Source organism: Apteryx mantelli, chromosome 25, assembly GCF_036417845.1.
Source record: "Apteryx mantelli isolate bAptMan1 chromosome 25, bAptMan1.hap1, whole genome shotgun sequence".
Taxonomy (NCBI): domain Eukaryota; kingdom Metazoa; phylum Chordata; class Aves; order Apterygiformes; family Apterygidae; genus Apteryx; species Apteryx mantelli.
The window spans coordinates 4,979,261-4,996,664 of NC_090002.1; the positions used below are offsets into that span (position 1 = coordinate 4,979,261).

General features: G+C 42.3%; 1 protein-coding gene across 4 annotated transcripts in view; it reads right to left on the reverse strand.

The window, feature by feature from the left end:
* PPP1R12B (protein phosphatase 1 regulatory subunit 12B) overlaps window positions 1-17,404 on the reverse strand; it is a 127,348-nt gene that overhangs the window by 56,052 nt on the left and 53,892 nt on the right. For all 4 annotated transcript variants that reach the window (XR_010886310.1, XM_067310476.1, XM_067310477.1 and 1 more), the window contains exons 10-14: window positions 15,968-16,165; window positions 15,139-15,221; window positions 13,254-13,379; window positions 8,130-8,315; window positions 7,381-7,566 (exon numbers count right to left, since the gene is read on the reverse strand). Coding sequence is in view for 3 of the 4 variants with exons in the window: in XM_067310476.1 (XP_067166577.1) it covers window positions 7,381-7,566; window positions 8,130-8,315; window positions 13,254-13,379; window positions 15,139-15,221; window positions 15,968-16,165 (779 nt within the window). In the remaining variant the exon portion in view is untranslated. The remainder of the gene's footprint in view (window positions 1-7,380; window positions 7,567-8,129; window positions 8,316-13,253; window positions 13,380-15,138; window positions 15,222-15,967; window positions 16,166-17,404) is intronic.

Below are 17,404 nucleotides of genomic sequence, written 5' to 3' on the forward strand. Positions count from 1 at the left end.
TAGTCCTGGCTGTTATGAACGGTCATTGTGCTTCAATTTGCTCCACGAATTCTCAAGTCGTAAATGCTTGAATTTCAATGATCTATTTACAGGATGATTAGCAGGTTAACAAGCACAAGATGAAATTCTCCCTTTGCAACAGCTTTGCTTTGCCTAACACGTTCAGGTGCCGATTCCAAGGGATTAAGAGGCTTGTGACCTTTGCCGCTTGTTAATCAAAACAACAAGTACCCTTCATCCCTCCTCAAAACTCCTGCTTTGATGTGATTTTTACAGTGGTTTGGGATTACATGTATGGCAGCTGATGCTCTAAGAATACTTTGCAACACACAGTTCTAACTGATTTTGTTTTGTGCGTGCTTTCCCATCTGCTTGCGTTCAAGCTTACTGTATGCTCTTCAGAAAGCAGAGCCGCTCCTTTCGTGCTGTGTTCCTACACCAGCTAGCCCAGTACAACTCTTCCTACAGGCTGGACTGCTGCAATACAAAAATGAGTAGTGCTTTAATCGCTGAAACGAGTGGGAAGGCACTCCTGCTTCCTTTCAGCCACGGGTGCTCTGTTAATTCCCTGGTGAGAAGAGGAAAATACAGCAATGGCACCTACTGGGTCAGGAGAATTCCTGAAGTTTGGGGCAGGGGGAGACGGCACACACACTAGAAGCATTTAGATGATCAGTTTTATCACTTTGCATTAACTAATGCTATAATCACCCACTCAGCATCACAGTGAAGAGGGAAAAGGCAAAAAATATCACAGTGATTGTGTCCTTAAACTGACTGCATTGTCTTGTGAAGGCTTGCTGGTGCTGTGAACATAGACCTTTAAGGTTCTTTCAGAGAATGTTTTTAAAAAAAAATTTCCAGGGAATTTTTCTGCAAGAGAAAAGCAAAGATATCTGCAAACACAAAGAAATAAAAAGCAAAACAAAGCAAGCCAGCAACACATTTTCCCTTTTGAGCTTCCAATTACTTATTGAACACATTTAGTTGTGGATGTCACAAGTGCAAAGCTTCCCAGGCTGGAATATTCTCAGATTGGTTTCTGCTCAGCAGAGGACATTAGGTGTCAATATGCAACGCTGAGCAGTTTAGCACTGCATCACCGACCAACGCGCGCTAGAGTCTGCAGTCTTCAGAGGCTGAATCTTTGCTTAAAAAAAAATAAAAAAATTGCTGCATGAAGCGGAGTGGGATGAAAGGCAGTTGCTAACTCTCCAGCTTCTGCCAGTTGATGAATGGAACGAAGGCAAGGATCTATGTCTTGCCTCCCCCAGAATTTTTCTTTCTCATTTTCAAGGGAGTGCAAGTCAGAGAACCCAATCTGACATTTTAAACAACCTCCAGCAGACCTATCACAGCTTCCCAGAAGCTAGCTCGCAGTCTGAAGCAAGGCAGGAAATTCCCGAAAAAGATTCACTCGGCAAAAGCGGAATATTTAGGAAATTTCCTTTTGCAACCAAAAAAATCAAAACTTGCTGGTGATAAAAAGGGTTCAGCTAGTGAACCCAAAACCTTAGGAGAAATGGTCACTTGGCAGATAGGGCTAAGAAGCCTCCGACTGCCACCTTGTGGAAGAATCTATTTAACAAATGTCTGAAAAGTTTCAAGGAATATAATCACGGATCAGCCCCCCAGCTGACTTACAGAAAACATCACTGAATATTAATAATGTATAACTGGCTTCCATTTCCTACTGAGCTAAGACTGCAATTTCTTATCATGTGCCAGATGCTCTGTTTCCCGCTGTTCTAAGGGATAGAAGATTTATTCCGGTTGCTCAAAAACTTTTCCTACAGAAATCCCCGGGCAGCTACATGGCTTCATTTGCTTCTCCACCTGTAACATCCACACATCAGTGCTGCGGAGCAAAGGATTTAACAGAATTGCTGATTTTGTGCTAAATTAGTTCTCAGCTGTACCCTCAAACAGTACTTTCACAAATACTTGTAGTACATATTTTAGTTTCTTATGGCCATTTTTGGACACGAAAACGTATTTGAACACAGAGTTAAACACCCATACCCTGAACACTCACATAATGATACTCAGATGTAACCGAAATCCTGGCTGCAGAACTTGCAGTTAGACAAAGGTGGCATTAGATACAACGATCAAATATGTGAAACACGTCAGCGGCTGCGATTAGTAACTACAGAAGAAACACAAACAAATTCTGCATAGAGACAGGGATGGGGAAAGGCAATTTTGGGATGGGGAAAGGCAATTTTACCTTCTGCTCGTGCCATGCTGCCAAGCTGCGGGTCTTTTAAATTGGTTAGCTCGAGTGGTCCCAGCTTGGTTTCCTTGACCATTCCTGTAGGATCCTGCATATATTCCTGCTTTTAGTTAGCAGGCCAACCTACAGCCTGGGCTCCTCCGCCCAAAGTGGATGCCAAAATATCGCCCCCCTCCTGCCCCTGAGCACTGGATAAAGTCAGCCGGCAGCTGAGCATGCGGCAGCACACCTGCTTGCCTTCTTTACAGGGAATGAGGCTCAAGGGCAGTGACCCCCATCCCACACCTCGACCTTTTTCCAAATAAAAAGGCAGCCTGATTTCTGATACAGCGGGAGCAACCTCATCTCTTCCCAACATGGCAAATCCAACCGCCGGCAGAATTCCTGCCCTCCCACGTCATCTGCACCAGCAGCTTTTTAAAAAAGGCCGTCTTTATCTGAAAGAGATTAACTGCAAGAGCATGGCAGATAAATGCTTTCAGCAGCAGGTGCCAGATGATTGTTCACTTCTTCATGGGCGAGAGGAGGCCTTTTAACTTCTTGTTGTCCACTGCGCGGCACGGGGAGGAAAGCTGTCCCTTCCCAAGCTTGCACAAGCATCCCCACTGCTTCGCAACCTGGGGACCTTCCCCAGGAGAACAGGACCACTCTGTTTTAAGTCACCCAACGATACGCGTTATAGAGTCGAACGCTACTGAAAAAAACAACACGGTAGTGAGACAACGCTCACAATTTTTTCCACCAGTTCCTTCGAAGTGAAATTTAAATATCCTTTGTGTGCAAATTCCGCAGGTTAACTCTTAGAGCAGTGCTTTGTATTTGCGGTCAGATGATAAGGGTTAACAGACTGATCGGGCATCTGCACTCACCCTAGAAGAGTCATGTTCTGAATTTGGACAGGACAAGAATCACGAGGTAAAAGGACTTGCCAAAATTGTTCATCCTAGAGTACTGGTGGAGGAGGATTCAGTTATTAATATAAAATTAGAAAGCCTAATCTACATGCTAGTATAATTAGCAGCCGGGTCCTTAGAAATCTCTTTGTAATGAAGCAGAAAAGAGAAAATATTTGCTAGATATTTATCTAGCGTGTCAACGAATTTTGTTCACCTGAAAAAATTCACAGGGGAAACTCCAGAGGGCAAGATGCTCAGCAGAGAACAGCCATCAGCCCCAAAGCTCCTTAAAAAACAAGCTCAGCTAACTCTTATTCTTGATTTCTTTGCAAAACTGGTCAAAGAGTACATTAAAAAATAAGCAAGACAGAGATGTATTTCCAGTCTCTAACTAACAGCTTGCCGAGTCACCAAGTATTACTATCCTGCTGGAAGCTTCCTGATGAACAGGAAAGAAAAATACAATTCCAAAACGCAATCATATAAACGAACTGCCTGGGGAAGACCAGGAGGGACAAATTGAACTCCTAATTCTTACAAAAATAGGCAAGTTTTCAAATTCAAGTGTGGCCTTTCAAACTGTTCAAACTCCTGAGAACATACAGACCTGAGACCTGCCCTTGAGGGTTTCAGAAGTTCTTGGTGGATGCTCATCTCACCCGACCTAACAGCCAACTACAAGCTGTGAGCTTCATGCTGGCTTTGCAATCTGCCCTGGGAACCAGACTGGTTATAAGAAAGGCTTCAGAGTAGCCCAAAACCTGAGACCATCCTTTCAGTGCTAGGTATCGCACAGCAACATCCAGACAGGTCTGACAACAAGGCACATCCCAGCCTGGCAAGATCTCCTAAAGAATCACTTCCATCTGTAGGGAACGTCAGTGCTCCTAAAAGCCAAAGTTGTCTTCTGCGCGCATGGAGTCCTACGAAGCAAGAACCCTGCACCTAAGGAGAGGAGCTGCAGCTTAGACGGGCTCCTGGGAGAAGACGTGGCCACAGAGCACATCGAAACGACAAGGGCAGGATCACAGATAAATTTCGCCAAGGATGTTTGAGCGGCGCTAGAGGCCGCTGTCATCTTGGTTAACAGCGGATAATCCAGCAGCAGCCAGCAGGAGACCCCTGAAGCCCTGCCACCTGCTCGCACCAGGCGGAAATCAAGACAATGTTAGTTTTGTACCAGGAAGAACAGGATCTACATGATACACCGTCTGCACAGCACTGACGTGCTTGTAATTCACCGTTAGAAGACACAGCGCTGCTTAGAGTTCAGCTGGATAAATTCATTTGAAATGCGAGACAATTTGACACTGGCAGGAGATCATCAAAATGGCCAAACAGCAGTGTTTAGCTCTGGCTCCAAAATTCCCACGGAAAAAGAAAAAGAAATTAACTGGAAAAAATATTGGCTCGAGAAAATGGCATATTCCCAGCCTCTTAGCATCAGTAAACTGCTGCGCTGCAGCAGAATTAAGGGGGCCTAACAGGCAGCTGGGTACCTGTAAATATGCACAGCAGCAGCTGGCTCAACGTCCAAGACATATGGCTCTAACACCAGGCAACAATTTGCTACGGTCAGTCCAGGTATACAGCTTGCATTAAATTCCTCCAAACTGATTTTTTCCTGTGCTGCCTTTTTTTTTTCTCTCTCCCCCTTTCCTCTCTCTCTCTCTCTCTCCCTCTAAAAACATGGGGCATGATTTACACTATTTTGCAACTACCGGAGCGTTTGCTGACCAATTTAGTTAGCCAACAAGCAGCAAGTAAAACATCACGGAAGAAATGCTAGAGCGAGCCAGGACAAAGCGTGTTGGCTGGCAGACAATGCAAAAACAGTACTCCAGACCATTTTGCTAGTCATTCCTCTGCAGACCTAGCAGAGAGTTTTCTGCTTTAACCTTTTGGCTTCAGATGGACAATTTAAGGCCACAAGTTAGGAGATATCGCTGTGATCTAATATTAGATGATAAGCTTGTTTATGTTTTTGTTGCTAAGAGAGACCTGGAGCTTTGGAAACACTGAAGCAGACCAAATGCTACTGCAACAGCTGCCGGTGGGAACTGAAATCCATACAGTGCTTCCCTGACAACTGTTTGCCATTTTCCTTCTCCCCACCTCCCTCCCAAAATTGGCCTGCTTCCAAAATAATCTTTTCCCATTTAGGTGACCTCTCTTGTTTCTCTAAGTCCACACTTCCTAGTTCAAAATGTGCAGTTACCCATTCGGTATATCCTGCTATTACAGCATTCCACATTCATAAATAAGGTTTCCTCCACCCATAAGCACAATGCATCATTGCTGTGTTTTTTCCCCCTCAGTAGTTTCAAAGCATCAGTTAAAGGTGGGAGGAACTTTTCTGGTGCTTGTCTTTGCATTAGCATAATTCATAAGAGCTGGTTCGCTAATAAAAAATGCAGGAGACTTAAACAGATCTTCTATATTATTTATAGAAACTGATTCAGTAATAAATGCCAATGCAGTAATATTAATAGATGCTCTTTTTGGCATTTACAAGTACTATCACAGTCAAGCTTCCTGTCTGGAGACTGTGCCAAGAGTCTGGTGGGTTTTGTGGAGCCCACTTTTCCCGGGAAGAATCTAAAGCTTTTGAAACTTTATTCTGGGCTTGCCAAAATGGAGATACTGTTGTGAAATCGTCTAAAGTGTGAACCGAAAGCACAATACACAACCTGTCCTCTTTGCACAATCTCACTTTGCACCAGGAGTATCATTAGGCAACTGATCTTGATTCAACTGCAAATAAAACCAAGCCAACTGACCCTAGCAAAACAACTAGGAATGCACAGAGGCACTCCTAATTTTAAACATAAGTGTCCTTATGGGCAAAGAGGATGCTCTGTAGTAGCTCTTTCATATTATTTCCCTGCATAAAGAAATGAAGAATGTGGTTCACCCAGAGAGCTTGCAATACCTTCAAAGCACTATCTGAAGTGCCTCAAAAAACCAAAAAAAACCAACCCCTCCCCCCAAAAAAACCCACACCCTTAAAGGTTTGAGTATTTTCCAAACAGCACAGTCTAGCCTTCTTTCTTAGATCTGCTGCAGCTAAAGCAAAAGGAGTCCACAGCAAGCATGTCCTCCCTCCATCTGAGAGGTCAGGCGGCTGACTGTAGACTACATAGCACTTCTGAGCTCTGCCATCTTCATCCTTATAAGTGATAATTTCCATTATTACTTTTCATGTCCTTTAATTTCAGGACATTTAAAATATTTCACAGTACTATCTCCACTCACAAAGTTTAGTATTTTAAGGAAAACTTGTTTTAGTTTGGAAGAATCTATTTACTGAAAACACCCCATGAATTGGCTGCTGATTAGAAGTATACAGTTCATCACTGCATGGTATTTACTAGCATTTATTTTAATCAACGCCATTGGAAGAAATAGATCTTTCAAAAGTTAACTTGTTTGCAAGAATCACATATCATGCACGTATTATTTGATATTCTGTATCAAATAATGCACTACATAAATGTACAAGGCAAATTTCCTTTGAAAAGAGCACCAGCTATCCAAGATTTGTATTTTTCCAGTCTTAAAATAAAACCATGTGATAAGAAAGAGATATGACCAGCTAGATTCAGCATCATTCAAAATGCTGCTACTGTTGGAACAGCCTTGGTTGTACATGGCAGACTTCTACCTCTGCACTAGTCTTCCTTTACAGTCAACAGAAAGAAGCATATGCTGCTAGAGCACAGTTCATCTCCTCCTGTATCATACGTCTATAATGGCTCAAATAAATCACGCTCCAGAAAATGTTGTGTTTTCACCATTAACTACAGAGGGAGCCTAGGGGACTTGCGCAGTAAAGATGTCTCCATCTGGGCACATGTAAACTCAGCTGAGAAGAATCAGAGGGATTTTTTTTTTTGAATGTGTCTTGGTCCAACACTCATATCAAGATGGGATTCACGTTACAGAACCTACAGCTAGTGGTTACTGTGCTATCTGTCTCTCTACACAAAGGCTTTCAGGACTGAGATTAGTAGTTGAGATGGCTACCGAAGAAAAAGGCTGAGACACTGAAAAGACAAGTAGAAAATTATGAAACTAAATTTCACCTATAACCCAGTGATGAGTCAGTCCAAAACTTTAAGAAGGAGCGAGGGCAGCAGACTAACTCCACATCGCACCTACGAAACAGTTCTTACATACCCACCATCACCAACATGTGACATCTGGTCATACAGGAGGAATGAAACGAACTGGCACTTTCTCACTAACCTTCTGCGCTCCCTGGCTTCCTCAGCTGAGAAGTCCTTTCCTGTAGTTGAGACAGCACCGGCATTCGCAATACCATTGGCAGAGCCGAGTACAGCACGATTTGTGATTACACCTAGGGGGGTGCTAGCAGAGATGCCCTCTGTATTTTTCTCTACAGCAGAATCGGTTTGTTGCCTGAAAGGGGTTCTGAAATAGAGAAGACATAATGGAAAGCAAAGCAAGTGAACTCGACTGCCAGGTGAGACCAGACATCTCAAGGGAGCACTGACAGTTCATTTTTCTGGTTCTAGATCTCTGTTTTTGAAGAGAACAGCATACATTAAAATGTTTTTTTTTTTTTTTTTTTAAATGGAGAAGAATAAGCAGGAGGAATTCATAACCTCACATCCCTGTTTGTAGTAAAAAATGATTAGAAAATCTTACTGGTGAATAAGCAGAAGGAATGAACTCCAAGAGCTTGTAAACTGAATGCCCAAGAGCAGCCAGAGTAAAACACTGCCTATAACAGGACAGTAAGAATGCACAGTTGAGCACTCCAGTGAGTGAAGAAGCTAAGGTCACATATGGCATTTTAACTGCTTCCTGGTGCATAAGCACTCCTGAAACAGTCCCACAGACTGATACTGAAATATCTTACCCGCGCTTCCTGCGTGGAAGTGTATTTCTAACCCATAATCCAATTCTAGCATTCTGAACTTCCAACCCGAATGCTGATTTTCTTCGGCATTATCTGAGCTGCGAGCTGTTACCTGGTATACTGGCGGGCTGATGCAGTAGTATTCGCACCGAGAGATGTGGGACAGGAAGAGACAGGTTGCCACTGGGTGCCCAATGAGGTAGATGAACCAATGGTAGTGGGTGAGGTAGCTAGAGATGTATTGCGACTGGTTGAAATGTAGGGACTGTTGAGGTCACTACTTCTACCAAATGAAGCACTGTAAAACATCACAAAATCACGTCCTTCAGAGCACAGTTAATATTCAACAGAACATCACCCCAGCTGAGCTCTCAGCTGGAAAGGGAGGGAATATTATATCTTAGTAAAATGTATGCAGAGAGATTAGAATACACCAGGGTCACTGAAGATCATTCACGCACAGGCTAGCGCTAGCATCACACCTTTTGGATAAGCCCAGCTGAGTTTCAGTGAGAGAATAACGGTGCGGAGGTGAATCAGTGAAATCAGAAGCGGAAAGTCCTACTGCAGTGAAAGCAGCACACACTGCACCCCTGCGCATGGGAGAAAGGTAGAAACAATGAGCAAGGATCAGATTGCTTAAAGCAGGGAAGGAAAGAGTGACATAAGCAGATCTGGCTGCATCACCTCCTAAGGACGCCCAGTACTTCCAGTTTTAAGAACTTCTTTTCAATGGCTTGGAGCTTTGGCAAAGATGACTGGTTCAGGCTCTGATTTTCTTTAGGGAACATTTGGCACAAACTCCGTGTATTTGGAAAACAGCTACCAAAACTGTCCAAAAAATATTCAAGAATAAAAGTTGACCTAGAGGAAGAACAGACTGGGACAAAGAACGGTAGGTGTACGGAAAGCTGGAGTAAACAGACTGGAACTGGCAGTCAAGACTGGAGCACGAGTCAGACAGAGCAGCCTGAGGCTGAAAGAAAACCTGAAGGGGACAGGTCAACTGCCAAGGACAGTTCGGGAGAGGATCCAGTCCAAATCACTTTGACACCCAATTTACAAACAAGTTCATAGGCCAAGACCACCAGACAGCCCATAATAAGCAGCTGGTCCCTCTACAGCCAGAGGAGAGACTGGTGCACCCTGGATGGCCTCCATGGGGAGATCTTTTACATTTGGGCTCTTCAGTTGATGGCTTTTTGCCATACCCAGGTCACAAAGGAACAATCAAGTTATTGTCACCAGGTAACAACCTCCACCCGATCCCAAACAAAGCTTCCTCTAGAAAACTGGCTCCTGCCCTGGAGGACTGGGAAGCAGGAAGTCCTAATGGAAATAACTGCCTCCCCTTGTTGACTGTGCTCAGGAAGAGAAGGCCAAGCCTTGGAGATGTGCTGGGAGGAGGATGAGAGCAGGGAGCTGAACCCGGCTGGTGTGGGTTTGCAGAGCAAGCAGCTGTGAAGTTGCAGAAATGAGGGGGAGAAATCAGGGCCTGGCATACTGAGAAGACGGTGGTGGAACATGCGTGAGGGCAATGAACAAGAGAAGGAAGAGGTGAAAAGCTGGTGGCAACCATGGGGGATCAGGGCCGATGTGGATGTTCAGACCCTCTGGCACGAAGAAGGATGCTAAGGCGCAGAGGTTGGGGTGTGAGAGGTGGCTGGAAAGGAGACAAAGGACTTAGGAAGTAAGGGAGAAAATATGGGCGTTATCTAATAAGACCTGTGATGGACTGTTTTTCAGAAGGGAAAAGGTAACGGGTGAAAAGGGGAGACAGAGTGGTTAAAAGAGGAGACAGCAGAACAGAAGCAGAACCAGGCACCAGGGAGAACAGAGATGCGGGGGACTTGGGAGGGGAAGAAGAGGGGAAAGAGGATAGGAGCATGGTGACGCTATTCAGTGTGCCCACTCCTACATATACCCACCCTGGATCGGAGAACGGCAGTGCTAGGACATTCAACTCACACACTCCTGCTCACAAGAAGGGAGCCAAGGCATTGTCAGCTGTACGGGAATTCAACTCTCCATCCCGTTATCTTGCATGGGTGATATCACAGTTTGAGATGGACTCTAATGTCTTTAGTCAATTGCTCACATTTGGTGTTATCAGGTCCAGAAAATTACAAGAAAGAAGGTTAGCTGGAAAATCTTGCTAATTAACACCTGTGTCCATATGAATTTATAAAAAGGAAGATTATGAATTTATAGTAAAGAATTTGACATCAGAAATAAAAAAAGGCACTGACACACTGCTGCGCATTCTCTAACATAAACACCAGGGAAAGGGCGATGAAATGGAAAGCAACATTTCAAATTGATAAAAAGAAGTACTTCTGAAAACAACTAACTTCTGAAACTCACTGCCACAAACCAATAAGGCAAGTGGAACGCAAAACTCTTCAGATGCTTACACATACACTTTAAAAAAAAAAAAAAAGGATTGCCCAAAGCATTTAAGTATTTTTTGAACACACTGCCATGGGGTAACTGCAGAGATCAAAATAGGATTTGCTTATGGAAGTTAGACACAGTGGTGGCTATTAAGAACAATGGTCTAGGTGTAACCCTGGCTCCTAACTTTTGACTGCTGGAAACAAGGAGATTGCAAGCAGGGAAGAAGATCACACTTAAGTTATCCTAACTTTTGCACCTTGTCCCTCAATACTGGTTGCTCTCAGAAACAGTCTGGGCTGCATGGACTGTTGCCCTGACCTCCTGTGATGGTTTTTACGTGGAACAAAAATAGTAAGACCATGTGTCTGCAAATATGAGGAAATGAAGAAAAAACTAACTGTGTGAAAAAGTTATTTCACTTTGGGGTATGTGAACCCTTCCTGTGAGGCATCTCTTATGAGATGATGTCAAAGGAAGGATGCTAGATTAATTCAGTCTGCTGTGCCATTTTTCCCCCAAATTCTTTTTCATACAAGCAATGTGAATGAGCTGTTCAAAGGCCAATATGCACTGAAATGGAGACCAGGCTGTCAGAAAAGGGTTCTGTGAGATTTTTCCCTAATGATATGCACACAGAGAAAGTAGCATGAATGACAGTATCATTAGACAGAGAGCTTTAACATGTGCTTCCACTAAACCTGACAAACACTTGCAATATCACTGCAAGCTGTTTTGTCCCCTTTACAGTAGAAAAGCCATTTTTGATGTCTTATAAGAAAATCTGTTGCCACTGTTCACTCTTTATGTGGGGGTTATATAGAAGCGCGTACAGCATTTAACTGGATACCTTTATGGAGATTAGTTAAATGCTAAAGTAAAAGGGAATGCAGATGTACAGAAGAAGTCCTGTCAGTAACATCCAAGTATGTCATGTTCATTTTAATTCCTCCTCTCTCAGGATGAGATTTTAGCTTTTGGGATTGTATTTAGAGTTTTATTAATACATGGAAGTGACGAAAAGCTTATTCTTAAAGGGCAACCTGGTTCCCTTTCTCGTCTTAGAGGTTGACACTCAAGGCTGGGAAAAAACAGAGGTTCAATATGGTTATATTTAATTATTATATTTAATTCCTCTGTGCTTTTCTATAGAAAGCTATTAGAGAATAGTGGGAAGATTAAGATTTTACTGTTTGCCCATAAAACGCAAAACTGCTGAGATCTTAAAAAACACCCTACTTTTGATTGCTACTAGACAAAGCTATTCTCTGTAATTGCTCACAATCCAACACCCTCCCACAAAAGGCCAGAATTCAGCCTTTGTGACAAGAAATCCGCTAGTGCCGGTCAACAGCTTAGTTACTCTCTGTACAGTTTAACCAAGGAAATACAGTACAACTATATGAACTGTAATACTAAATCTGGTTCTTGATTAGCTGAAATAAAGAGTCAAAGTTTGTAAAAGTTCCACAGACAAAGTGATTTTAGTGATGTTATTGACTGGACTGTCTTTCAGAACAGGGAGCAATAAGGCATGCCAGCTGCAAGAAGCAAAAGTTTTCCAACGCAATCAGCTGCTGCTTGTTTGATTGCCTTTAAAGAGAGACAAGCTACGGAGGTTGGCCTGTCATCAGGTCCCAGGATAGATGTGAAGTCACTGGAATGGATCAGCAGATCACGAAAAAAATCCACTGCTTGAAGTGCTTGAAGCAGATATGCTTCACCTTTTGTGGAAATGTGCCTGCATATGCTGAGCAATTGGAGAGACATGTCCTGTAAGAGCGCTTACCACTACCGACATAAAACATGCGTCTCTTCCCAAATACCTCAAGCAATTGTTCCATTTTCAGGACAGTTATTTAGTTCAGGATCTAGAATTTGGTGAATCACCATCTAAAACTTTGAAACATTTCTGGCCTTTTCATTAAGCACAGACCAAATGGCTTTGCAGCATGACAAGCTTATACATGATGCTGTGATGGTTCTCAGTATCCCCTTAAATAAAGATGAGGTGATGGTGCAGTACTTGCACAAGGGAATGGTTGTCCTTCTCGCACTAGAGATGAAAACCCAGTAACGTATAATTTGCCTTACTCCAACAGCAGGCCAAGAACAGGCCACCTGCTCATCTCATTCAGAGATGGCCATTAGCTGGTGCTTCACGGAAACTGAGCCTCTGCCTTCCAAACAGGTAAAAGATACTACCAATTAAAGAAGTTATGTACAGGATTCCTTTCCTGATTCTGCTTGGCTAGTCTACCAGCAATCAGAAATTGCCTCTACAGTTTCACATACACTGTGCAGAAACTGTTTTCTTACTGCCACAAGAAAATGGTTGGAGACATCAGTCATACTCATTAACAAGTGTCAGTCATGCACAAGAACACTACTATTTTTCATGATAATTTTGAATCCATAAACATGCACTAATATAAACCAAAATTATAGAGAAGCTACAACTTACCTGTTAATAGTTATCTGAACAATGATTTCACAGTATAATTGCTTTAGTCTTTGTTTATGATCAATTTTCCTTTTATTATCTATCCATAATACTATCATAAAATTGAGACAAAAGATTTTGCATTTGAATTACACGAACAAGAGTTTAAATTCAGTTCAGCTATTTACAAGTCAACAAAAATGATGGTCTTTAGAAAGACTGTTTAGCGTGACAAATGTAGGCAAACCTTAGTTTTTGTTTCCTGCTCCCAGTAGTGAGAGGGTCCCAAGGCCAATTACACTGATGCAGAATACAGAAAGCAAAAGGATGAAGTTTGGCAGGCATGCGAAGAGCAGATCTGATTGCCCAGGAACCCATATAAAACAGAGCTGGCCATACCTTTTCAAGTAGGTAGATACATAGGTGGCTGGTGCACCAGAATGAGGGGCTTCGTTTCCCTTTGATTCATCCCTCCACGGCTGCCGGGTGTAAGAGCCACTCCGCACTAAGTTAACAGCTGATTCTCTAAAGCAGTAGAGAGCAAAAGGTTGGTTTAGAAAAACTTTCGGAGTGTGATTTTGGCTTCTCTACAGTCCTGCTCTGAAGAGTATTTACAACGCAAAGCCTTCTCCTCCACTTAGGATCACCATTGTTTACAGGTGACGCAACTCACTGAAACGCTTCTGCTGGCCTTAACATTAGTTTCTGTGATTACCAGCTGTACTATTTAAGAATCATAAGAAGATGAGATGTTTTGCTTGAGGAGGAGCAAGACCTTTTTTAAAACAGAAAACTTGGAATTGAAGTTTAGATTGCCCATAACAGTATTTTAATATATTAAATAATGCAATTTGACATTCTGTCTGCCACCTTGCATCACACAACATTGCACAAATAGACAAATATTGCAGCTGTAAGGAGTTTTTACTCTCCAAGTTATCCAGACACCGACAGAAGTAAAAGTGATTCAGTATGGCACATCTTTTGCTATGTTTAGCAGCAGAAAACAACAAATAAAATATCTGTCAATATCTAAAACTACTTGACAATTTATGAATAAATTATTAGTAGTCCTATTTATCATGGTTACCTGAAATCAGGGCTCATTATCCTAACTCCCACGTTGGCAAAATGCCATATTCTGCTCTGGTTGTGGGCTGGACCTAGAGCCAGCCTAGAGCATATGCAACACTAACCCATTTACTTGTTAGCCTGTAATTATTTTTCATTTTTCAACTGCACTATTGATTCTGATGCCCTTTCAGACACCTGGGGGCTCCATGAAGTGGTACTCATTCTGTGTCGAAAGGAAAGAATATTGGGAAAAAAACTGTACTACAGAGGATGTCTGGCCACCATCTGTTCATGCAGTCCAGTCCTCTTCATTCTCTATTTTATAGAGCAAAGGACGCTTATCAGCAGTCAGCTGGATGTGCCACTCAATACGAGCTACTGCCAAAACTACTCGGGCTTATCAGTCATTCAAACACAAATTGTCTGCTAAACTCCAAATCACAGTGGCTGGCTGAGATTAAGCAAGAACACAGCAGGGAGGTTCCAGCAAAAGATCAGTGAAGAATCTCAAACTGTGCTAAAATTCTCTCTCATGGTCATCTTCTCCTATGACTTCTTCACAACAATTACAGTTCACTATGACATTTCTATGTGTGCCTTTCTAACACTTTTGTAGGAGTGGCTGGAAATGAGGCTAAGCCTAAGACTTCCTCCTTCTTGCACAAACTGTGAAGAATCTGTTTGGAGGGATTAGCTCCTCAACCATGTCTTAAGATACTTGAGACATTTATCCCATTTATACTGTGGTTCCATCCAGGGGCAACTGTACGGAATCACTGTAAAAACAGCCCCTGCAATCAAAACAGTTCCATATACGAGAGAGTTCACAAACTCACGTGAATCAAAAAGTGAAATATGTGTGAACACATAGACTGAAGGTCACTATTGAGCATATTACAGAAGTGCAAGTGTAGGTGCCAACTAAAGAAATCAGGAATTTACACATAAAAGGAAAAAGCAGGCATAAATCTAATTTGCTGGATGAAGACGATATGTGTAAGAAGAAAGAGGTGGAGAACCCAGCCTGCTGTCCTGCTCATCTAAATGAAAGCAACTTACCAGAACATTTTATAGGTCAGAGATAGCTCCAAACATTGTAAATACCTGTGCACTTGGGACTGCTGAGAAAAGATATGAAGCATGAACATAGGAAAAAAGATATTCCAGAGGAATAGCCTACAGGACAGAAGCTGAGTTCAGTCAGTCCTACCTGTTTTCTTTTTCTTCTATATCGCTTGTACTGCTTAGTCTTCTGGGGGCTATCGTGGCAAGATAGCTCTTGTTGTCTTTATCCTGATGAAGCAAAAGAAGTATTTCAACTGCAAAGCTGTTATACTTTCAGTGCATTCAATGACAACAAAATTCTTGTTCCACTTTCTTCAATTAAGAAAGCATTTCCTCTCATCCAACAACTAGTTTAAGGCATTTTTTGGACAAGAAATCTGACAGCATAAAGGTATCAGTTTTGAAAATGATTTTCTGAACAGCATGTTAGTAAATAAAAGCAGCTTCTAACAAGGACTTATCAAGGACTACTTATAAATGGGCAGCACAGCTACAGCTAGTGAATACATGGGATGAGATTCACTAGTACAGCTGGTGGACACACGAGGAACCCATTTAAATGACAGTGAAGGATAATTTCCACTGCGGATGTGTGCTACTGTCCAGATTAGATAGTTTCCATTAAAGAACGGACCCTGCCAGACTGGCAGCTATTTTTCATTGGCAGCAGACTTCAAACTCAGCATTAAGTAGGTAAAAAGGGCACCACACTGCAATTCTGCAGGGAAAACTGACAGGACAGGAATAGTTAAAAATAAATAAATAAATAAATATATTTATATATAAATAAATAAATATCTATATATATATTATATAAAATATATATTTATATTTAAAGAATGAGAGAGACCTAAATCTGTTATGGCTACAAAAAAAATGTCAATAACTCAAACCCAAAGGGAAAGGGTCTTAAATCTGTGAGGTAAGCACCGTGCTAGCGGGATGCACTAAAACATCTTTGCTAGAAGCCAAACCTTTTCTTTGTTGTCTAATAATGCAGATATCCGAGGACTCGATGAAGAACGATAGATAGAAGAACTCTTATCTCTCTGTGCCTCACGAGTAGCAGCAACTTCACTCAGCATGTTGTGGCTGCCAGTCTTCCGTAGACCCAGCCGCCAAGATGAAGGTGACTCATCCTTCTGCTCTTCTGACTTGTTGAGCCAACTGAACTGTAGAGGAGAAAGATGGACATTTGGAAGAAATAAAAGTACACGAAAGCACAATCTAAGTTCTGAAAGAGTATTAATAAGCCACAGCTTTTGCTGGGCTACACTTAAAAGCATAACACTTTGATTTCACTTTGAGTCAATTTGAATTCCTGCTTAGGTTTAATTACATGACATAGCTCAAGATGAGCTCACAGGGACGCAAGCTGCTGTAGTGCCCTCATCCCCAAGGACATTTAATGAAAGAAATCTTGTGTCACTGTGCAGCTCCCCTCACCCACATAATGCCCTCTTCCCGCTCTGTAGTAAGAATGTAAAGAACAATGAAGCTTTATTAGCACTGGTTTAGGAAAAAGGAATTATTCAGTAAAGGCAAAAAAAACCCACCCCAAAGTAATCAACTCTTTTAGAACTAGCTGCAAACAAAACCTTTGCACAGACTGTCAAACTGGAGAGAGTCCAGCAGAGGCCACTAGGACGGTCAGGGAGCTGGAGCCCAAAACATGAAAGGGAAGGGACTGAGGAAATTGGGCTTGTTTAGAATGGAGAAAACGAGGCTAAGGAGAGATTTAACTGCTCCCTTCAAAAACCAGAAGGGTGGGGGCTACAGGAAACATGGGGCTAGACCTCTTCTCAGAAGTCTGCAGTGAAAGGAGAACGAGGAACAGGCCCAAGTTCCAACAAGGGAAATTCCATTTAGATATGAAGGAAAAAGAAATTTCCCCTAAGAATGATGCTGCACTGGGACAGGGAGCCAGAGGGATGGGGATATCTCCATCCTCAGAGACCTTTCAATGCTCAGCTGGACTTGGGTAGTTCAAAGCAACATGATACAGGTTTGAAGTTAGCCCTGCTTTGAGCAAGAAGTTGGACTATAGGCTTCCAGAGGCCCCTTCTAACTTAAATCTTTGTATGATCATGCAATCACATGTTCTATACGTATTACAGAATGGACCTTCATGTATTTTGTTACATGAGGCACTTTTGACAAGCGTGTATTACTCCTCAAATGAACAACCGTACAAATGTAGAACTTTAGCTACAATTACAAAGTCTCACAAAGTGATGCCTACTGCCATTCAAGAATGGAGCCTGGGCACCGCAATAAATACTTCCACAAAGACAGAGGCTCAACACCGAATTGTGTAAAAAAGGCAAACAAAACATTAGGCATTATTAGGGAAGAAACGGAAAACCAAACAGAACATCAGTAGGCCGCTGTGTTACTGATGGGTACACCCA